This window comes from Stomoxys calcitrans, chromosome 2, assembly GCF_963082655.1.
Source record: "Stomoxys calcitrans chromosome 2, idStoCalc2.1, whole genome shotgun sequence".
NCBI lineage: Eukaryota > Metazoa > Arthropoda > Insecta > Diptera > Muscidae > Stomoxys > Stomoxys calcitrans.
Genome location: NC_081553.1, coordinates 186,342,108 through 186,357,131, shown reverse-complemented (window position 1 = coordinate 186,357,131; position 15,024 = coordinate 186,342,108). Strand labels below are relative to the sequence as shown.

At 41.2% G+C, this 15,024-nt stretch overlaps 1 protein-coding gene across 2 annotated transcripts in view; it reads right to left on the bottom strand.

Moving 5' to 3' along the window:
- LOC106093798 (glutamate [NMDA] receptor subunit 1) overlaps positions 1-15,024 on the bottom strand; it is a 65,465-nt gene that overhangs the window by 9,572 nt on the left and 40,869 nt on the right. For both annotated transcript variants that reach the window (XM_059361371.1, XM_059361372.1), the window contains exons 8-9: positions 7,272-7,432; positions 6,887-7,103 (exon numbers count right to left, since the gene is read on the bottom strand). In XM_059361371.1, the coding sequence (XP_059217354.1) occupies positions 6,887-7,103; positions 7,272-7,432 (378 nt within the window). The remainder of the gene's footprint in view (positions 1-6,886; positions 7,104-7,271; positions 7,433-15,024) is intronic.

The following is a 15,024-nucleotide window of genomic DNA, read 5'->3' as shown; positions in this document are numbered from 1 at the left end:
AACAGGCCCTTGCTGCGGGTCATGTGAGGTCGAGTCTTAATGGGAGATGCAAGGAGCGTCTCGGACGTTTGGCGCTGCTGTAAAATTGTGCGGGGTCCCGGGCTATCAAGGGGCGGAGGGGATCTTCAGGTCCTTGGATGTGATCCTGAGTCAGAAGCAGCGGCCGTGTCAGACTGTCATTATATATATAGCGGCGCTACAGGTCCTTGCCGCGGGTTATGTGAGGCCGAGTCTTAATGGACATGCAAGGAGCGTCTCGGACGTTTGGGGCTGCTGTCAAATTGTGGTGCGTCCCGGGCTATCAAGGAGGGAAACGAGGCGGCTGATGAGCTGGCCAGATTTTGATCACGAATAGATTCTGCGAGTGCTACGGCAATGGTAAGTACTACGTTGACAGACTAAAGGTTGCAAGTAACGACTTTGCAGAAGCTGTGAGAAGACTACAGAACATTTGCTGTGTGAGTCCGATGGCAGACTGCCTCTTAAATTTGAACTTACCTTACGTACGGCAATGGTGAACCACCCTCTGTGCTGGTTATTTAGGATGAAGGATTCCTACTATTGGCTATGCGAACTAAACTAAACACCTTATTTCTTCTCTAAGCTCTTTACATACTTTCAACTCCATTGTCATTCTGTACTTCTATAACGACATAGGGTGGCTGACAGGGCTGATCTCTAGTCAGTGAGACTTCTCAGTTTCTGCGCCGGCCGTTTGTTTCTCTCTTTCTCTTGTCTTCAGGCGCATAGGCGGGTATATGTCCCGAAGTTACTCCCTCCCCAACTTTCATATTTAACTTTCATGTTTCTTCTCTATCTTAGATGAACGCAATAGACCAGTGTTATCTGAGTGAAGCAGTAAGGTAAGTGCGGTTGCCAGGTGCGCGATCTTTAACCTAACTTAACCCCAACTTAAAGTCATGCAGCCGAACTCAGTTTCTAGGTCTTCAATGAAGACGCCCAGACTCATTCTGTACTCTGGGTGTGTGATTTTTATCCTAACCTAATCGCAACTTAAGGTCATGCAGCCGGAAACAGAACTCAGTTTCTGGCTACTCAATGAAGGAGCCCACACCCATTTCGTCCCTTAGCTTTGATCCATCAGTATAGCATGATCTATTAGATGGCCGTACCAGAGATTCGTTAATGTAAGACTGTAAAGCTGTGAAAAGTGTTTCGCACACGACCAAAAGTATTGTCACAGGTAGCCGATCAGAAACTTCTTTCAATTCATTCAGGTCTCCTATGGTCACCACGATTAAACCGCTCCTATATCCTTAATGCTCTCCTACCATCGTAAGTTTCATGGCCGCAATAGGTAGGGCTAAGAGGAGGGAGGAGATTATATATGTGGCAATGTGTTTGGTTCTGGATTGGAGGGTCTCCTTGGAGCACTCCTTCTCTGACCATCGCTACATTAGGTTTAAAATAACACGGCCAGCGCTGATTCCGCAAAGCTACCGCTATAAGTTGAAATTCAAATGGTCAAATTCGGAAGACCACTCAAAGAAGATTTTGGCAAGATTATTTAGATTGTCCCAGCATAGAAGACATTAACGACAATGTCAATTGGATTACGACTGCAACAGTGGGGTCTTTCGAAGACAGTTGTCCTCTTCAAGAAAGGGAATCAGCCCAAGAATCCCCTTGATGACCGGGGAGATTCGCAATACTTAATCTGATTGTCAAATGCATATGGTTCGAACTTCTAGGGACAAGTTGTGGTTCTCATCGCACCACCCATGCCAAGTTAATTTGTTCTCTGAAACTGTTGTAACGTCCTTACGTTGCACTTATCCTTCGCCGCCCATCAAACTCAGAGATCTACCTCAAGTATTCGACCTTGTGGGAAATCAAAATCGTTTTGTTGAGGAAACGTGAAGGATCGAATTGAGGAATCTTCGTCTTCCTTATAATCAGACAAGTTTCAGTCTTCTTTGGATTAACGTTTAGACCCCTAGGACTGTCTTAGGGGGGCTTCTATAGGTTGATAATCCAGCATTGCTTTCAGGCCTGCCTGCCACCTGCGGTGTGGATTTCAAAGCTCTCGTGAATCCGAAACAGGGCATTTCACATTATAGAACTCCCTGGCTCCATTCATCTGCACTGGTCTCACAATGGTTATGTAATACAAATTTGTAAATGAACATTCATTTAAGGAAGAGGGGCAAATTTCTCACATATCAATGTGTGCTGACCGATTCAAGTTTAAGCTCGAACGGCGTGCCGCTGAGCTATACCTCTTTGGTGAGAAGTTGTTACTTGGCATAGTACCTGACAAATTTTTCCAACATTAGGAAGGGATAACCACCGCTGAAAATCTGTTTTTTGATGTTTTCGCTGACATTGGCTGTGTACTTCCAGTAAGTCAACTTTGGGTTAACCTTCTACTTCCTTAAGGACATTCTTCTGCAGAAGTAAAAGTCGTACGGCGTCCACTTGCTTCTTTCCTCCTTATTCCTTTTCCCTTTTCATGTCCGGTGTCAATACTGCCTTATAAGCAGCCCTTATCAACTTGAATCAATGGACTGGACTGGCCACTGTCGTATCGGGAGTCATGAAAATTGGCTAAAACTGTCGCAGTTGAGCAGATAACCAATGTAGCAGTTGCGGAGAGGAGGAGGAATAAAGAAGGATGAGGAAGAGGAAGAGGAAGAAGAGTAGAAGGTTGGACGTCTTCTCTGCGCTAATGAAACGTGGACTTAAAGCTCTGGGACTAGTTTTTTATACCCTCCACCATAAGATGGGGGGTATACTAATTTCGTCATTCTGTTTGTAACTACTCGAAATATTCGTCTGAGACCCCATAAAGTATATATATTCTTGATCGTCGTGACATTTTATGTCGATCTAGCCATGTCCGTCCGTCTGTCCGTCTGTCCGTCCGTCCGTCCGTCCGTCCGTCCGTCCGTCCGTCCGTCTGTCTGTCGAAAGCACGCTAACTTCCAAAGGAGTAGAGCTAGCCGCTTGAAATTTTGCACAAATACTTCTTATTAGTGTAGGTCGGTTGGTATTGTAAATGGGCCATATCGGTTCATGTTTTGATATAGCTGCCATATAAACCGATCTTGGGTCTTGACTTCTTGAGCCTCTAGAGTGCGCAATTCTTATCCGATTGGAATGAAATTTTGCACGACGTGTTTTGTTATGATATCCAACATTTGTGCCAAGTATGGTTCAAATCGGTTCATAATCTGATATAGCTGCCATATAAACCGATCTTGGGTCTTGACTTCTTGAGCCTCTAGAAAGCGCAATTCTTATCCGATTGGAATGAAATTTTGCACGACGTGTTTTGTTATGATATCCAACAACTGTGCTAAGTATGGTTCAAATCGGTCCATAACCTGATATAGCTGTCATATAAACCGATCTTGGGTCTTGACTTCTTGAGCCTCTAGAGTGCGCAATTCTTATCCGATTGGAATGAAATTTTGCACGACGCGTTTCGTTATTATATCCAACAACTGTGCCAAGTATGGTTCAAATTGGTCCATAACCTGATATAGCTGTCATATTAACCGATCTTGGGTCTTGACTTCTTGAGCCTCTAGAGTGCGCAATTCTTATCCGATTGGAATGAAATTTTGCACGACGTGTTTCGTTACTATATCCAACAACTGTGCCAAGTATGGTTCAAATCGGTCCATAACCTGATATAGCTGTCATATAAACCGATCTTGGGTCTTGACTTCTTGAGCCTCTAGAGTGCGCAATTCTTATCCGATTTGAATGAAATTTTGCACGACGTGTTTTGTTATGATATCCAACATTTGTGCCAAGTATGGTTCAAATCGGTTCATAATCTGATATAGCTGCCATATAAACCGATCTGGGGTCTTGACTTCCTGAGCCTCTAGAGTGCGCAATTCTTATCCGATTGGAATGAAATTTTGCACGACGTGTTTTGTTATGATATCCAATAACTGTGCCAAGTGTGGTTCAAATCGGTCTATAACCTGATATAGCTGTCATATAAACCGATATTGGGTCTTGACTTCTTGGGCCTCTAGAGAGCGCAATTCTGATGATTTGCCTGAAATTTTGTACGACGGATCCTCTCATGGCCATCAACATGCGTGTTTATTATGGTCTGAATCGGTCTATAGCCCGATACAGCTCCCATATAAATCGATCTCTCTATTTTACTTTTTGAGCCCCCAAAGGGCGCAATTCTTATTCGAATTGGCTGACATTTTACACAGGTCTCCAACATATAATTTAATTGTGGTCTAAACCGGATCATATCTTGATATCGCTCTAATAGCAGGTTTTTTCTTTCTTTCTTTTCTTATATAATTTTTTGCCTAAGAAGAGATGCCGGGAAAAGAACTGACAAATGCGCTCCATGGTGGAGGGTATATAAGATTCGGCCCGGCCGAACTTAGCACGCTTTTACTTGTTTAATATTTTTATGATGATCATATCATTTCAGTATGATTTTTATACCCTCCACCATAAGATGGGGGTATACTAATTTTGTCAATCTGATTGTAACTACTCGAAATATTCGTCTGAGACCCCATAAAGTATATATATTCTTGATCGTCGTGAAATTTTATGTCGAGCTAGCCATGTCCGTCCGTCCGTCTGTCCGTCCGTCCGTCCGTCTGTCTGTCGAAAGCACGCTAACTTCCGAAGGAGTAAAGCTAGCCGCTTGAAATTTTGCACAAATACTTCTTATTAGTGTAGGTCGGTTGGTATTGTAAATGGGCCATATCGGTCCATGTTTTGATATAGCTGCCATATAAACCGATCTTGGGTCTTGACTTCTTGAGCCTCTAGAGTGCGCAATTCTTATCCGATTGGAATGAAATTTTGAACGACGTGTTTTCTTATGATATCCAACAACTGTGCCAAGTATGGTTGAAATCGGTTCATAACCTGATATAGCTGCCATATAAACCGATCTTGGGTCTTGACTTCTTGAGCCTCTAGCGTGCGCAATTCTTATCCGATCAGAATGAAATTTTGCACGACGTGTTTTGTTATGATGTCCAACAACTGTGCCAAGTATGGTTCAAATCGGTCCATAACCTGATATAGCTGCCATATAAACCGATCTTGGGTCTTGACTTCTTGAGCCTCTAGAGTGCGCAATTCTTATCCGATTGAAATGAAATTTTGCACGACGTGTTTTGTTATTATATCCAATAACTGTGCCAAGTATGGTTCAAATCAGTCCATAACCTGATATAGCTGCCATATAAACCTATCTTGGGTCTTGACTTCTTGAGCCTCTAGAGGGCGCAATTCTTATCCGATTGGAATGGAATTTCGCACAACGTGTTTTATTATGATATCCAATAACTGTGCCAAGTATGGTTTAAATCGGTTCATAACCTGATAAAGCTGCCATATAAACCGATCTAGGGTCTTGACTTCTTGAGCCTCTAGCGTGCGCAATTCTTATCTGATCAGAATGAAATTTTGCACGACGTGTTTTGTTATGATATCCAACAACTGTGCCAAGTATGGTTCAAATCGGTCCATAACCCGATATAGCTGCCATATAAACCGATCTTGGGTCTTGACTTCTTGAGCCTCTAGAGTGCGCAATTCTTATCCGATTGAAATGAAATTTTGCACGACGTGTTTTGTTATTATATCCAATAACTGTGCCAAGTATGGTTCAAATCAGTCCATAACCTGATATAGCTGCCATATAAACCGATCTTGGGTCTTGACTTCTTGAGACTCTAGAGGGCACAATCCTTATCCGATTTGAATGAGTTTTTGCACAAAGTATTTCGTCATGATATCCAACAACTGTGCCAAGTATGGTTGAAATCGGTCTATAACCTGATATAGTTGTCATATAAACAGGTCTGGGGATTTGACTTCTTGAGCTTCTAGAGGCCGCAATTCCTATCCGATTTGGCTGAAATTTTGCATGACGTATTTTATTTTTATTTTTAACAACTGTATCAAATAAGGTTCAAATCGGTTCATAACCTGATATAGCTGCCATATAAACCGATCTGGGATCTTGACTTCTTGACCCCTACAGGTCGCAATTATTATCCGATATACCTGAAATTTTGTACGACGGATCCTCTCATGACCATCAACAAACGTGTTTATTATGTTCTGAATCGGTCTATAGCCCGATACAGATCCCATATAAATCGTTCTCTCTATTTTACTTCGTGAGCCCCAATGGACGCAATTCTTATACGAATTGGCTGAAATTTTACACAGGTCTCCAATATATAATTTAATTGTGGTCCGAACCGGACCATATCTTAATATGGTTTTAATAGCAGATCAACTCTTTTCTTATATCCTTTTTTGCCTAAGAAGAGATGCCGGGAAAAGAACTCGACAAATGCGATCCATGGTGGAGGGTATATAAGATTCGGCCCGGCCGAACTTAGCACGCTTTTACTTGTTTTTTGATGTTTTCGCTCACATTGGCTGTGCACTTCCAGTAAGTCAACTTTGGGTTAACCTTTTACTTCCTTAAGGACATTCTTCTGCAGAAGTAAAAGTCGTACGGCGTCCACCTGCTTCTTTTCTCCTTATTTCTTTTCCCGGAGAGTTTCGTATCCGGTGTCAATACTGCCTTACAAGCAGCCCTTATCAACTTGAATCAATGGACTGGACTTGTCGCTGTCGTATCGGGAATCATGAAAATTGGCTAAAACTGTCGCAGTTGAGCAGATAACCAATGTAGCAGTTGCGGAGAGGAGGAGGAATGAAGAAGGAAGAGGAAGAGGAAGAAGAGAAGAAGGTTGGACATCTTCTCTGCGCTAATGAAACGTGGACTTAAAGCTCTGGGACTAGTTTTTAATATTTTTATGGTGATCATATCATTTCAGTATGATTTTTTCTCATTATAACACTTAGAGAGATGCCCTTAACATCAAGTTTCCATTCCACTTACCCACTCCATTTGTATTGTTGAACAAAGGACATGGCACCTCATCATCCATACAATTGACTTCATCATCTGTCAGACGTCTTACATACACAAATGGCTTCTCCTCTATGGTCAAGACTTTCAGATGTGTGGGTATCATTATGCCCTCGGGTTTCTTCTTTTGACGCCCAGGCCATATAATTTGACTATCATCGATTTTCAAACGCATGGTGGCTTTGTTCTTTAATTGATTTGGATAAAAACACACAGCGCAAATCATGAAAATTAGAAGTTAATCAATTAAGGCTTAAAAGCAGCTGAATCGAATTTGTTGAAAATAATGCAAACAACTTTGCCTTGGGAATCTTTGCCAGCTTTGATTAGCTAAAGTGCTAAGTGATTTACTTACCGTATCGTAATAAAATTTACCCACAACATGTCTCTTCTGTTTGGGTCTCATATTGATGACATCATAGCCAGCATAAATGCGATCACCATTATCATCGAATGCCACCTGTCCAGTCTCGCCTGTGATGTTGCGGGTTTTGAGATAATGGAAAAGGCGTTTACCTGAAATTTAAAGATAACGAAAAACATAAAAGAAAATGAAGACATATGCATTTGGCTTAACTATTTAAGAAACCTAAGAGGAAAATTTAAATTGGTCAAAGGGTAATTTGAATATAACATGTGTCAGCGATCCAGCCTGGGATTGTTTTTCAAGTTGAATGTAGAGCATGTTTTTACCGCCAATCAATTTCCATTTTTTGCAACACCTCTTTTACCATAGGTTAGGTTAGGTAAAGTTGAAAAGATGGTGTGGATATTAATTCGTCCCATGCCACTATGGATATAAACTTAAGCCAGTAATCGGCCTGTTGTGTGTTCTAAAAACTAAAAAGTTGGTTCATGAACTGTGTCCCCATCTAAGTGACGGTATTTGTTAGACGCAAAAGCTGGGCAATGGCAAAGGAAATGCTCTAATACACAATTGGAGAAAAGATTCTTCTTAAAAAACTACAAAAAAATTCTGCCCATTTTTTTTTAGAAAAATCCTTAAAATACCCCTTTCGGGCAAAGATGGTTTAAAAATCGGCATTTTTTAATAAATTTGCTGTAGAGGCTACAAATATTGGAAGGTGAAAAATATTTTTTGCATGGGTTTAGAGCTCATATGGAGTAAAAAAAAGCATGTGCCCAATTGTTGGATCTGGGCTTTGGTAACTTTGTACGCGAGGGGTTTTTCCAATTTTTTAATAAACAAGTAAAAGCGTGCTAAGTTCGGCCGGGCCTTATCTCATATACCCTCCACCATGGATCGCATTTGTCGAGTTCTTTTCCCGGCATCTCTTCTTAGGCAAAATAAAGGATATAAGAAAAGATTTGCTCTGCTATTAGAGCGATATCAAGATATGGTCCGGTTTGGACCACAATTAAATTATATGTTGGAGACCTGTGTAAAATGTCAGCCAATTCGAATAAGAATTGCGCCCTTTGTGGGCTCAAGAAGAATAAAAATAGAGAGATCGATTTATATGGGAGCTGTATCGGGCTACAGACAGATTCAGACAAATCGGATAATAATTGCGACCTCTAGAGGCTCAAGAAGTTAAGATCCCAGATCGGTTAATATGGCAGCTATATCAGGTTATGGACCGACTTGTATTTTATATGACATAGTTGTTGAAAGTAACAATAAAAAACGCCTTGCGAAATTTCAGCCAAATCGGATAGGAATTGCGCGTTCTAGAGGCTCAAGAAGTCAAGACCCAAGATCGGTTTATATGACAGCTATATAAGGTTATGGACCGATTTGAACCATACTTGGCACAGTTGTTGGCTATCATAACAAAACACGTCATGCAAAATTTCATTCCAATCGGATATAAATTGCGCACTCTAGAGGCTCGAGAAGTCAAGACCCAAGATCGGTTTATATGGCAGCTATATCAAAACATGGACCGATATGGCCCATTTACAATACCAACCAACCTACACTAATAAGAAGTATTTGTGCAAAATTTCAAGCGGCTAGCTTTACTCCTTCGGAAGTTAGCGTGCTTTCGACAGACAGACGGACGGACAGACGGACGGACATGGATAGATCGACATAAAATTTCACGACGATCAAGAATATATATACACTTTATGGGGTCTCAGACGAATATTTCGAGTAGTTACAATCAGAATGACGAAATTAGTATACCCCCCATCTTATGGTGGAGGGTATAAAAATTGCCTATTTTGAAGTACATATAGCACCCGTTTAAGTTTGATATCTTGTTCAAATTTGACTTAAAAAGCATCTACTATATATCCTCTTCACAAACAAAAAAGAAAAAATTAAGGTATTTAGGCAAGTTTTTTCAATAAAGACTTGTGAAAGACAGTACTTTTTTCACCAAAAAAATCAAAAAATAAACTTTTTCAAATTTTTTGACCTCCAAACTGTATAACTTTTAACTGAATAATCAGATGTGGATCGTTGTTGTAAATTTTGTCACAAATCCAAATCATGAATAACAAGTAAAAGCGTGCTAAGTTCGGCCGGGCCGAATCTTATATACCCTCCACCATGGATCGCATTTGTCAAGTTCTTTTCCCGGCATCTCTTCTTAGGCAAAAAAGGATATAAGAAAAGAGTTACTCTGCTATTAAAACGATATCAAGATATGGTCCGGTTCGGACCACAATTAAATTATATGTTGGAGGCCTGTGTAAAATTTCAGCCAATTCGTTTAAGAATTGCGCCCATTGGGGCTCACGAAGTAAAATAGAGAGAACGATTTATATGGGATCTGTATCGGGCTATAGACCGATTCAGACCATAATAAACACGTTTGTTGATGGTCATGAGAGGATCCATCGTACAAAATTTCAGGCATATCGGATAATAATTGCGACCTCTAGGGGTCAAGAAGTCAAGATCCCAGATCGGTTTATATGGCAGCTATATCAGGTTATGAACCGATTTGAACCTTATTTGACCCAGTTGTTGAAAGTAAAAATAAAATACGTCATGCAAAATTTCAGCCAAATCGGATAGGAATTGCGGCCTCTAGAAGCTCAAGAAATCAAATCCCCAGATCTGTTTATATGACAGCTATATCAGTTTATGAACCGATTTGAACAATACTTGGCACAGTTGTTGGATATCATAACGAAATACTTCGTGCAAAAATTCATTCAAATCGGATAAGAATTGTGCCCTCTAGAGGGTCAAGAAGTCAAGACCCAAGATCGGTTTATATGGTAGCTATATCAGGTATTGGCACAGTTGTTGGGTATCATAACAAAACACGTCGTGCGAAATTCCATTCCAATCGGATAAGAATTGCGCACCCTAGAGGCTCAAGAAGTCAAGACCCAAGATCGGTTTATATGGTAGCTATATCAGGTTATGAACCGATTTGAACCATACTTGGCACTGTTGTTGGATATAATAACAAAACACGTTGTGCAAAATTTCATTCTGATCGGATAAGAATTGCGCACGCTAGACGCTCAAGAAGTCAAGACCCAAGATCGGTTTATATGGCAGCTATATCAGGTTATGGACCGATTTGAACCATACTTGGCACAGTTGTTGGATATCATAGCAAAACACGTCATGCAAAATTTCGTTCCAATCGGATAAGAATTGCGCACTCTACAGGCTCAAGAAGTCAAGACCCAAGATCGGTTTATATGGCAGCTATATCAAAACATGGACCGATATGGCCCATTTACAATACCAACCGACCTACACTAATAAGAAGTATTTGTGCAAAATTTCAAGCGGCTAGCTTTACTCCTTCGGAAGTTAGCGTGCTTTCGACAGACAGACGGACGGACGGACGGACGGACAGACGGACGGACATGGCTAGATCGACAAAAAATGTCACGACGATCAAGAATATATATACTTTATGGGGTCTCAGACGAATATTTCGAGTAGTTACAAACAGAATGACGAAATTAGTATACCCCCCATCTTATGGTGGAGGGTATAAAAATTAAAACGAACCACAAATGCCTTCGTAAATTGCAAATTACAAACAGATCCCGTTAAAAAATGCAACAAAAAAAATTAAAGTTAAATACCTCTAAAACCAGTGGAGATATTGTATATCTCAAGATTTTTCTGTAGGGATTTTGAGCACCATCCAGCAAAAAAAAGGGTTATCAAAATGGGACCACTAATGAAGATTTGGCAGCCCCAACAATTTTTCGGACTACCGAGGTAACCAACTTTAGCGGCCTGCCAAGAGGCGCCCGGACCACCTGGGGCTTTGAAATTTTGTAGACGAAGTCATTAACCTCAGCTCTAACCATTTCAAAGAGATATCTCTATCCGTTCTCTCGTAGCATATTTTTTATTCGTTTTTTTTCGATTTTTTCCCTCTGTGCAACGTCTCATCATCTTACTCACATGCCCTACACATACTATCACTTGCAGCACCGATTTTGCATAAATGAGCTCGATTTAATTGTCCCGTTATGATACCAAAAGCTAGACTAACCTCCTTCTTCCTTCTTTTCAGTTATAATTTGTTCTCTCACGATCCGGATCACCCCATAGGATTTTGCCGTTCTACCAACTGTTTCGCTGTTCCATAGTGTTACGTTCGTTGTCCACGCTCTTAAATCGGACAGCTTCGACCCGAATGGCTTTGGTTTAACCAAGTTTATTGACGGCAGTTCTCTGGCCTTCACTGCCAAATCGTCTGCCCTTTCATTTGGCCTTACTCCTTTATGGCCCGACATTCAAACGACGCGGATTGTGTCATCCTCAGAGGAGGACTTAATCTCCTCCTTACAATGAAATACTGTTCGTCCTTACCTTTCCTTCTAGGTAAGGACGACCTTACCTTCCTGGTTGTTATTGGCCTTATGGAAATTTTACCATCAGCAAGATGTTCACAAACGATGTCCTCGCGTTAACAACACACCACTACGCGCATTCCGCGGCTGCCCGGATCTCCGCCGGCAGGACCATATTATGGTCAGGCAGTCTCAAACAGATCTCAGTCCCTGGGTTCTCAATGTAGATAACCAGGCCCACTCTGTCCTCTAGCTTTGATCCATCCGTGTAACATGAGCTTCCAGATGACAATAATAGGGTTGCGTCATACCAAAACAGTGCCGCTGTCAGCAGTGCCCCGCTCTCGATTTCTGGGTTCTCAATGTAGATCCCCAGGCCCACTCTGTCCTCTAGATTTGATCCATCCATGTAACATGAACTTCCGGATGGCAATAATAGGGTTGCGTCATACCAAAACTGTGCCGCTGTCAGCAGTACCCCGCACTCGATTTCAGAATCATTTCAGGTACCCGAAAGGAAACCTCTTCCCTTACTTCCAGGTTTCCTATCGTCGCCTCGATTATACCGTAATGGTATGAGCTGCTCCCATCCTCAATCCATTCTCCTATCGCCTTAAGTCTCATAGCAGCAGAGGCTGCCTCGCACTTAATCTGTTTGTCTACGGGTCGGATATCTAGAATAGTCTCCAGTGCCCTAGTGGGCGTGGTTCTCATCCGCCTATGCCAAGATAACATGTTGTCTGCATCTGTTGTATGGTCCTTATGTTGCACTTTTTCTCCATAGCAGTCCACCAAACTACTGAGGCGCAAGTAAGAATTGGTCTAATCACGCTTCTGAAGAGCCAGTGGACTTTCCTCGAATTCATGCACCATTTCAAGACTACGGCACATCTACGTAGTGCCCAAATTCTGTGAGACTTCTCAGTACGTTCCTGAATGTGACTCTTCCAATTAAGTTTCCTATCGAAGATCACTCATAAGTATTTAACCTTGTCAGATATCGAAATCGTTTTATTGAGGAAACGTAGTGCGTCAAAGTGGCCCACCTTTGGCTGCCTCGTGAACAGACATATTTCACTCTTCTCTGGGTTAACACTGAGATCCCTGGGTCTAGCCTAGTCATATGCCATATAAGACCCTTTCGGACCTTCTGCATAGCTGGTTCGGATCCTTACCCCTAAGAAGTATTATAAATCGTCTGCATTGCAGAGAGTTCAAATCCCTCCTCAATCAACATCCGTAATATGGTGGTCACCCAAAGGAGTGATAATAAAATGCCCCCTGTAATGTACCTTTGCCACTTTCTCCCTTATATTTAAGGCATGGGACCCGCAATTTATCCACCTATTCCTAAGCATATGGTTTATCCAGTTTCTAAGAACCCGGTACTGGTCTGAGGATTATATCATAAGTTCCTATATATTATCTTCATTATTGATTAAGATGACACTCTAAGATTTAGCCTTATCTGTGGCCTGGTTTGGTGAAGTTGCTAATTTCTTTTCCTTAATTCTTCGTGGTACTTAGCTCGATCAACCTCCCCTGTGGGTTAATCAATTTGAACAAGTAAAAGCGTGCTAAGTTCGGCCGAGCCGAATCTTATATACCCTCCACCATTGATCGCATTTGTCGAGTTCTTTCCCGGTATCTCTTTTTAGACAAACAAAGGATAAAAGAAAAGAATTGCTATGCTAATTAAATTGAGTGTTGGAGACCACAGTAGAAGTCTATGTGTAAAATTTCAGCGAAATCGAATAAGAATTGGGCCTTTTAGGGGCTCAAAAAGTAAAATAGGGAGATCGGTTTATAGGGGAGTTGTATCAGGCTGAAGACCCATTCAGACCATATTTGACACGTATGTTGAAGGTCATGGGAGAAGCCGTTGTACAAAATAGGATAATAATTACGTCCTCTGGAGGCTAAAGAAGTCAAGATTCCAGATCGGTTTATATGGCAGCTATAGGTTATGGTTATGGACCGATTTGACCCATATTTGGCACAGTTGTTAGAAGTCATACTAAAATGCCTCATGCAAAATTTCAACCAAATCGGATAGAAATTGCGCTCTCTAATGGCTGAAGAAGTCAAGATCCAAGATCGGTCAGATCAGCCAAATCGGACAAAAAATGCGACTACCAGAGGCTCAAGAAGTCTAATCGGGAGATCGTTTTATATGGGAGCTATATCAGATTATGGACCGATTTACGCCGTACGCAGTTGTTAGACGTCATAACGAAACACCGCATGCAAAATTTCAGGCAAATCGGGTAGGAATTGCGCCCTCTAGAGGCTCAAGAAATCAAGACCCAAATAAACATTTTTACATGTTGTAATCTTAACGTATGATTAATTTTATTTACCAATAGATTTAAGTTCATATATATAAATTTTCAAGAAAAAATCGAGAATCATATCTTTTGGTTTTAGACTGCGGTTTGTCTAAATGTTAGTCACATTGAAAGATTTATATCAACAAAGCCTATATCTATATTCAACGTCAAACTTTGTGATGAATGATTTGATGACGTCAGTTTCTTAATGTTATCATTGATAAAGAAACGATATTGGATTTGTTGATGATTTAAAAAAAATCAGGGATCTGGATCTAGAAATCAAAAGATTACTCAAAAAAATACTGTCAAAGTCATAGTAGGAATTTTGCCACTTTTGGCCCCATAGTTGTGGGTGATCCAAAGACAAAGGGCTTCAAATGCCATTTTATTAAGATATTCTGAGATTCTTGTTTGAATCGTTGAGTGGAACGGACGTTTTGTTATTTCGCTCTGCAAGAATATTCAGTAACTCATAATAGGCAGTTGTTTTCGGAAAAAAAAATTTTAATCACTCAAGGATAGCTACGATATTGTTATCCATTAGGTGGTTGATGATCTGCGTCTGGTTCCAGTTGGGTGGCAGATCAAGAGCCTAGTAGAAGGCTTAGAATAGACTCCAAAGACCAAACAGTTGCGGTATTGAAATCAGGTCGTAGCAAGTTTATTTGCTACTGGGACCTCGACTGCTGGAGCAGCTGCGCCAGACACCATTTGCCGACAAACAACTGGTCAGCGAGGGTTTTTGACAAAGACATTTGGTTTGAGTCTTGAGGACAAGGCTAATCTTTCCTTTCTTCGCATGCCAATAATCTCTCTTTAAGAGGTTGGAATAGTAAAATGCGCATCGTTCTCAGATTTATTGAAAGGCTTGGTGAGAATCATCCAAAAACTCTCACCGATAAAGAGAGAGGTTCCCTTAAGGTCGATCCAGTTCGCTGCACAGGCTGTCCCAAAGGCTACACGTCTAGATTCGGAAACGACATCGCAGTCAGCCAAAAGGCTGCGGCCACCTGGAGGGTCACCTGG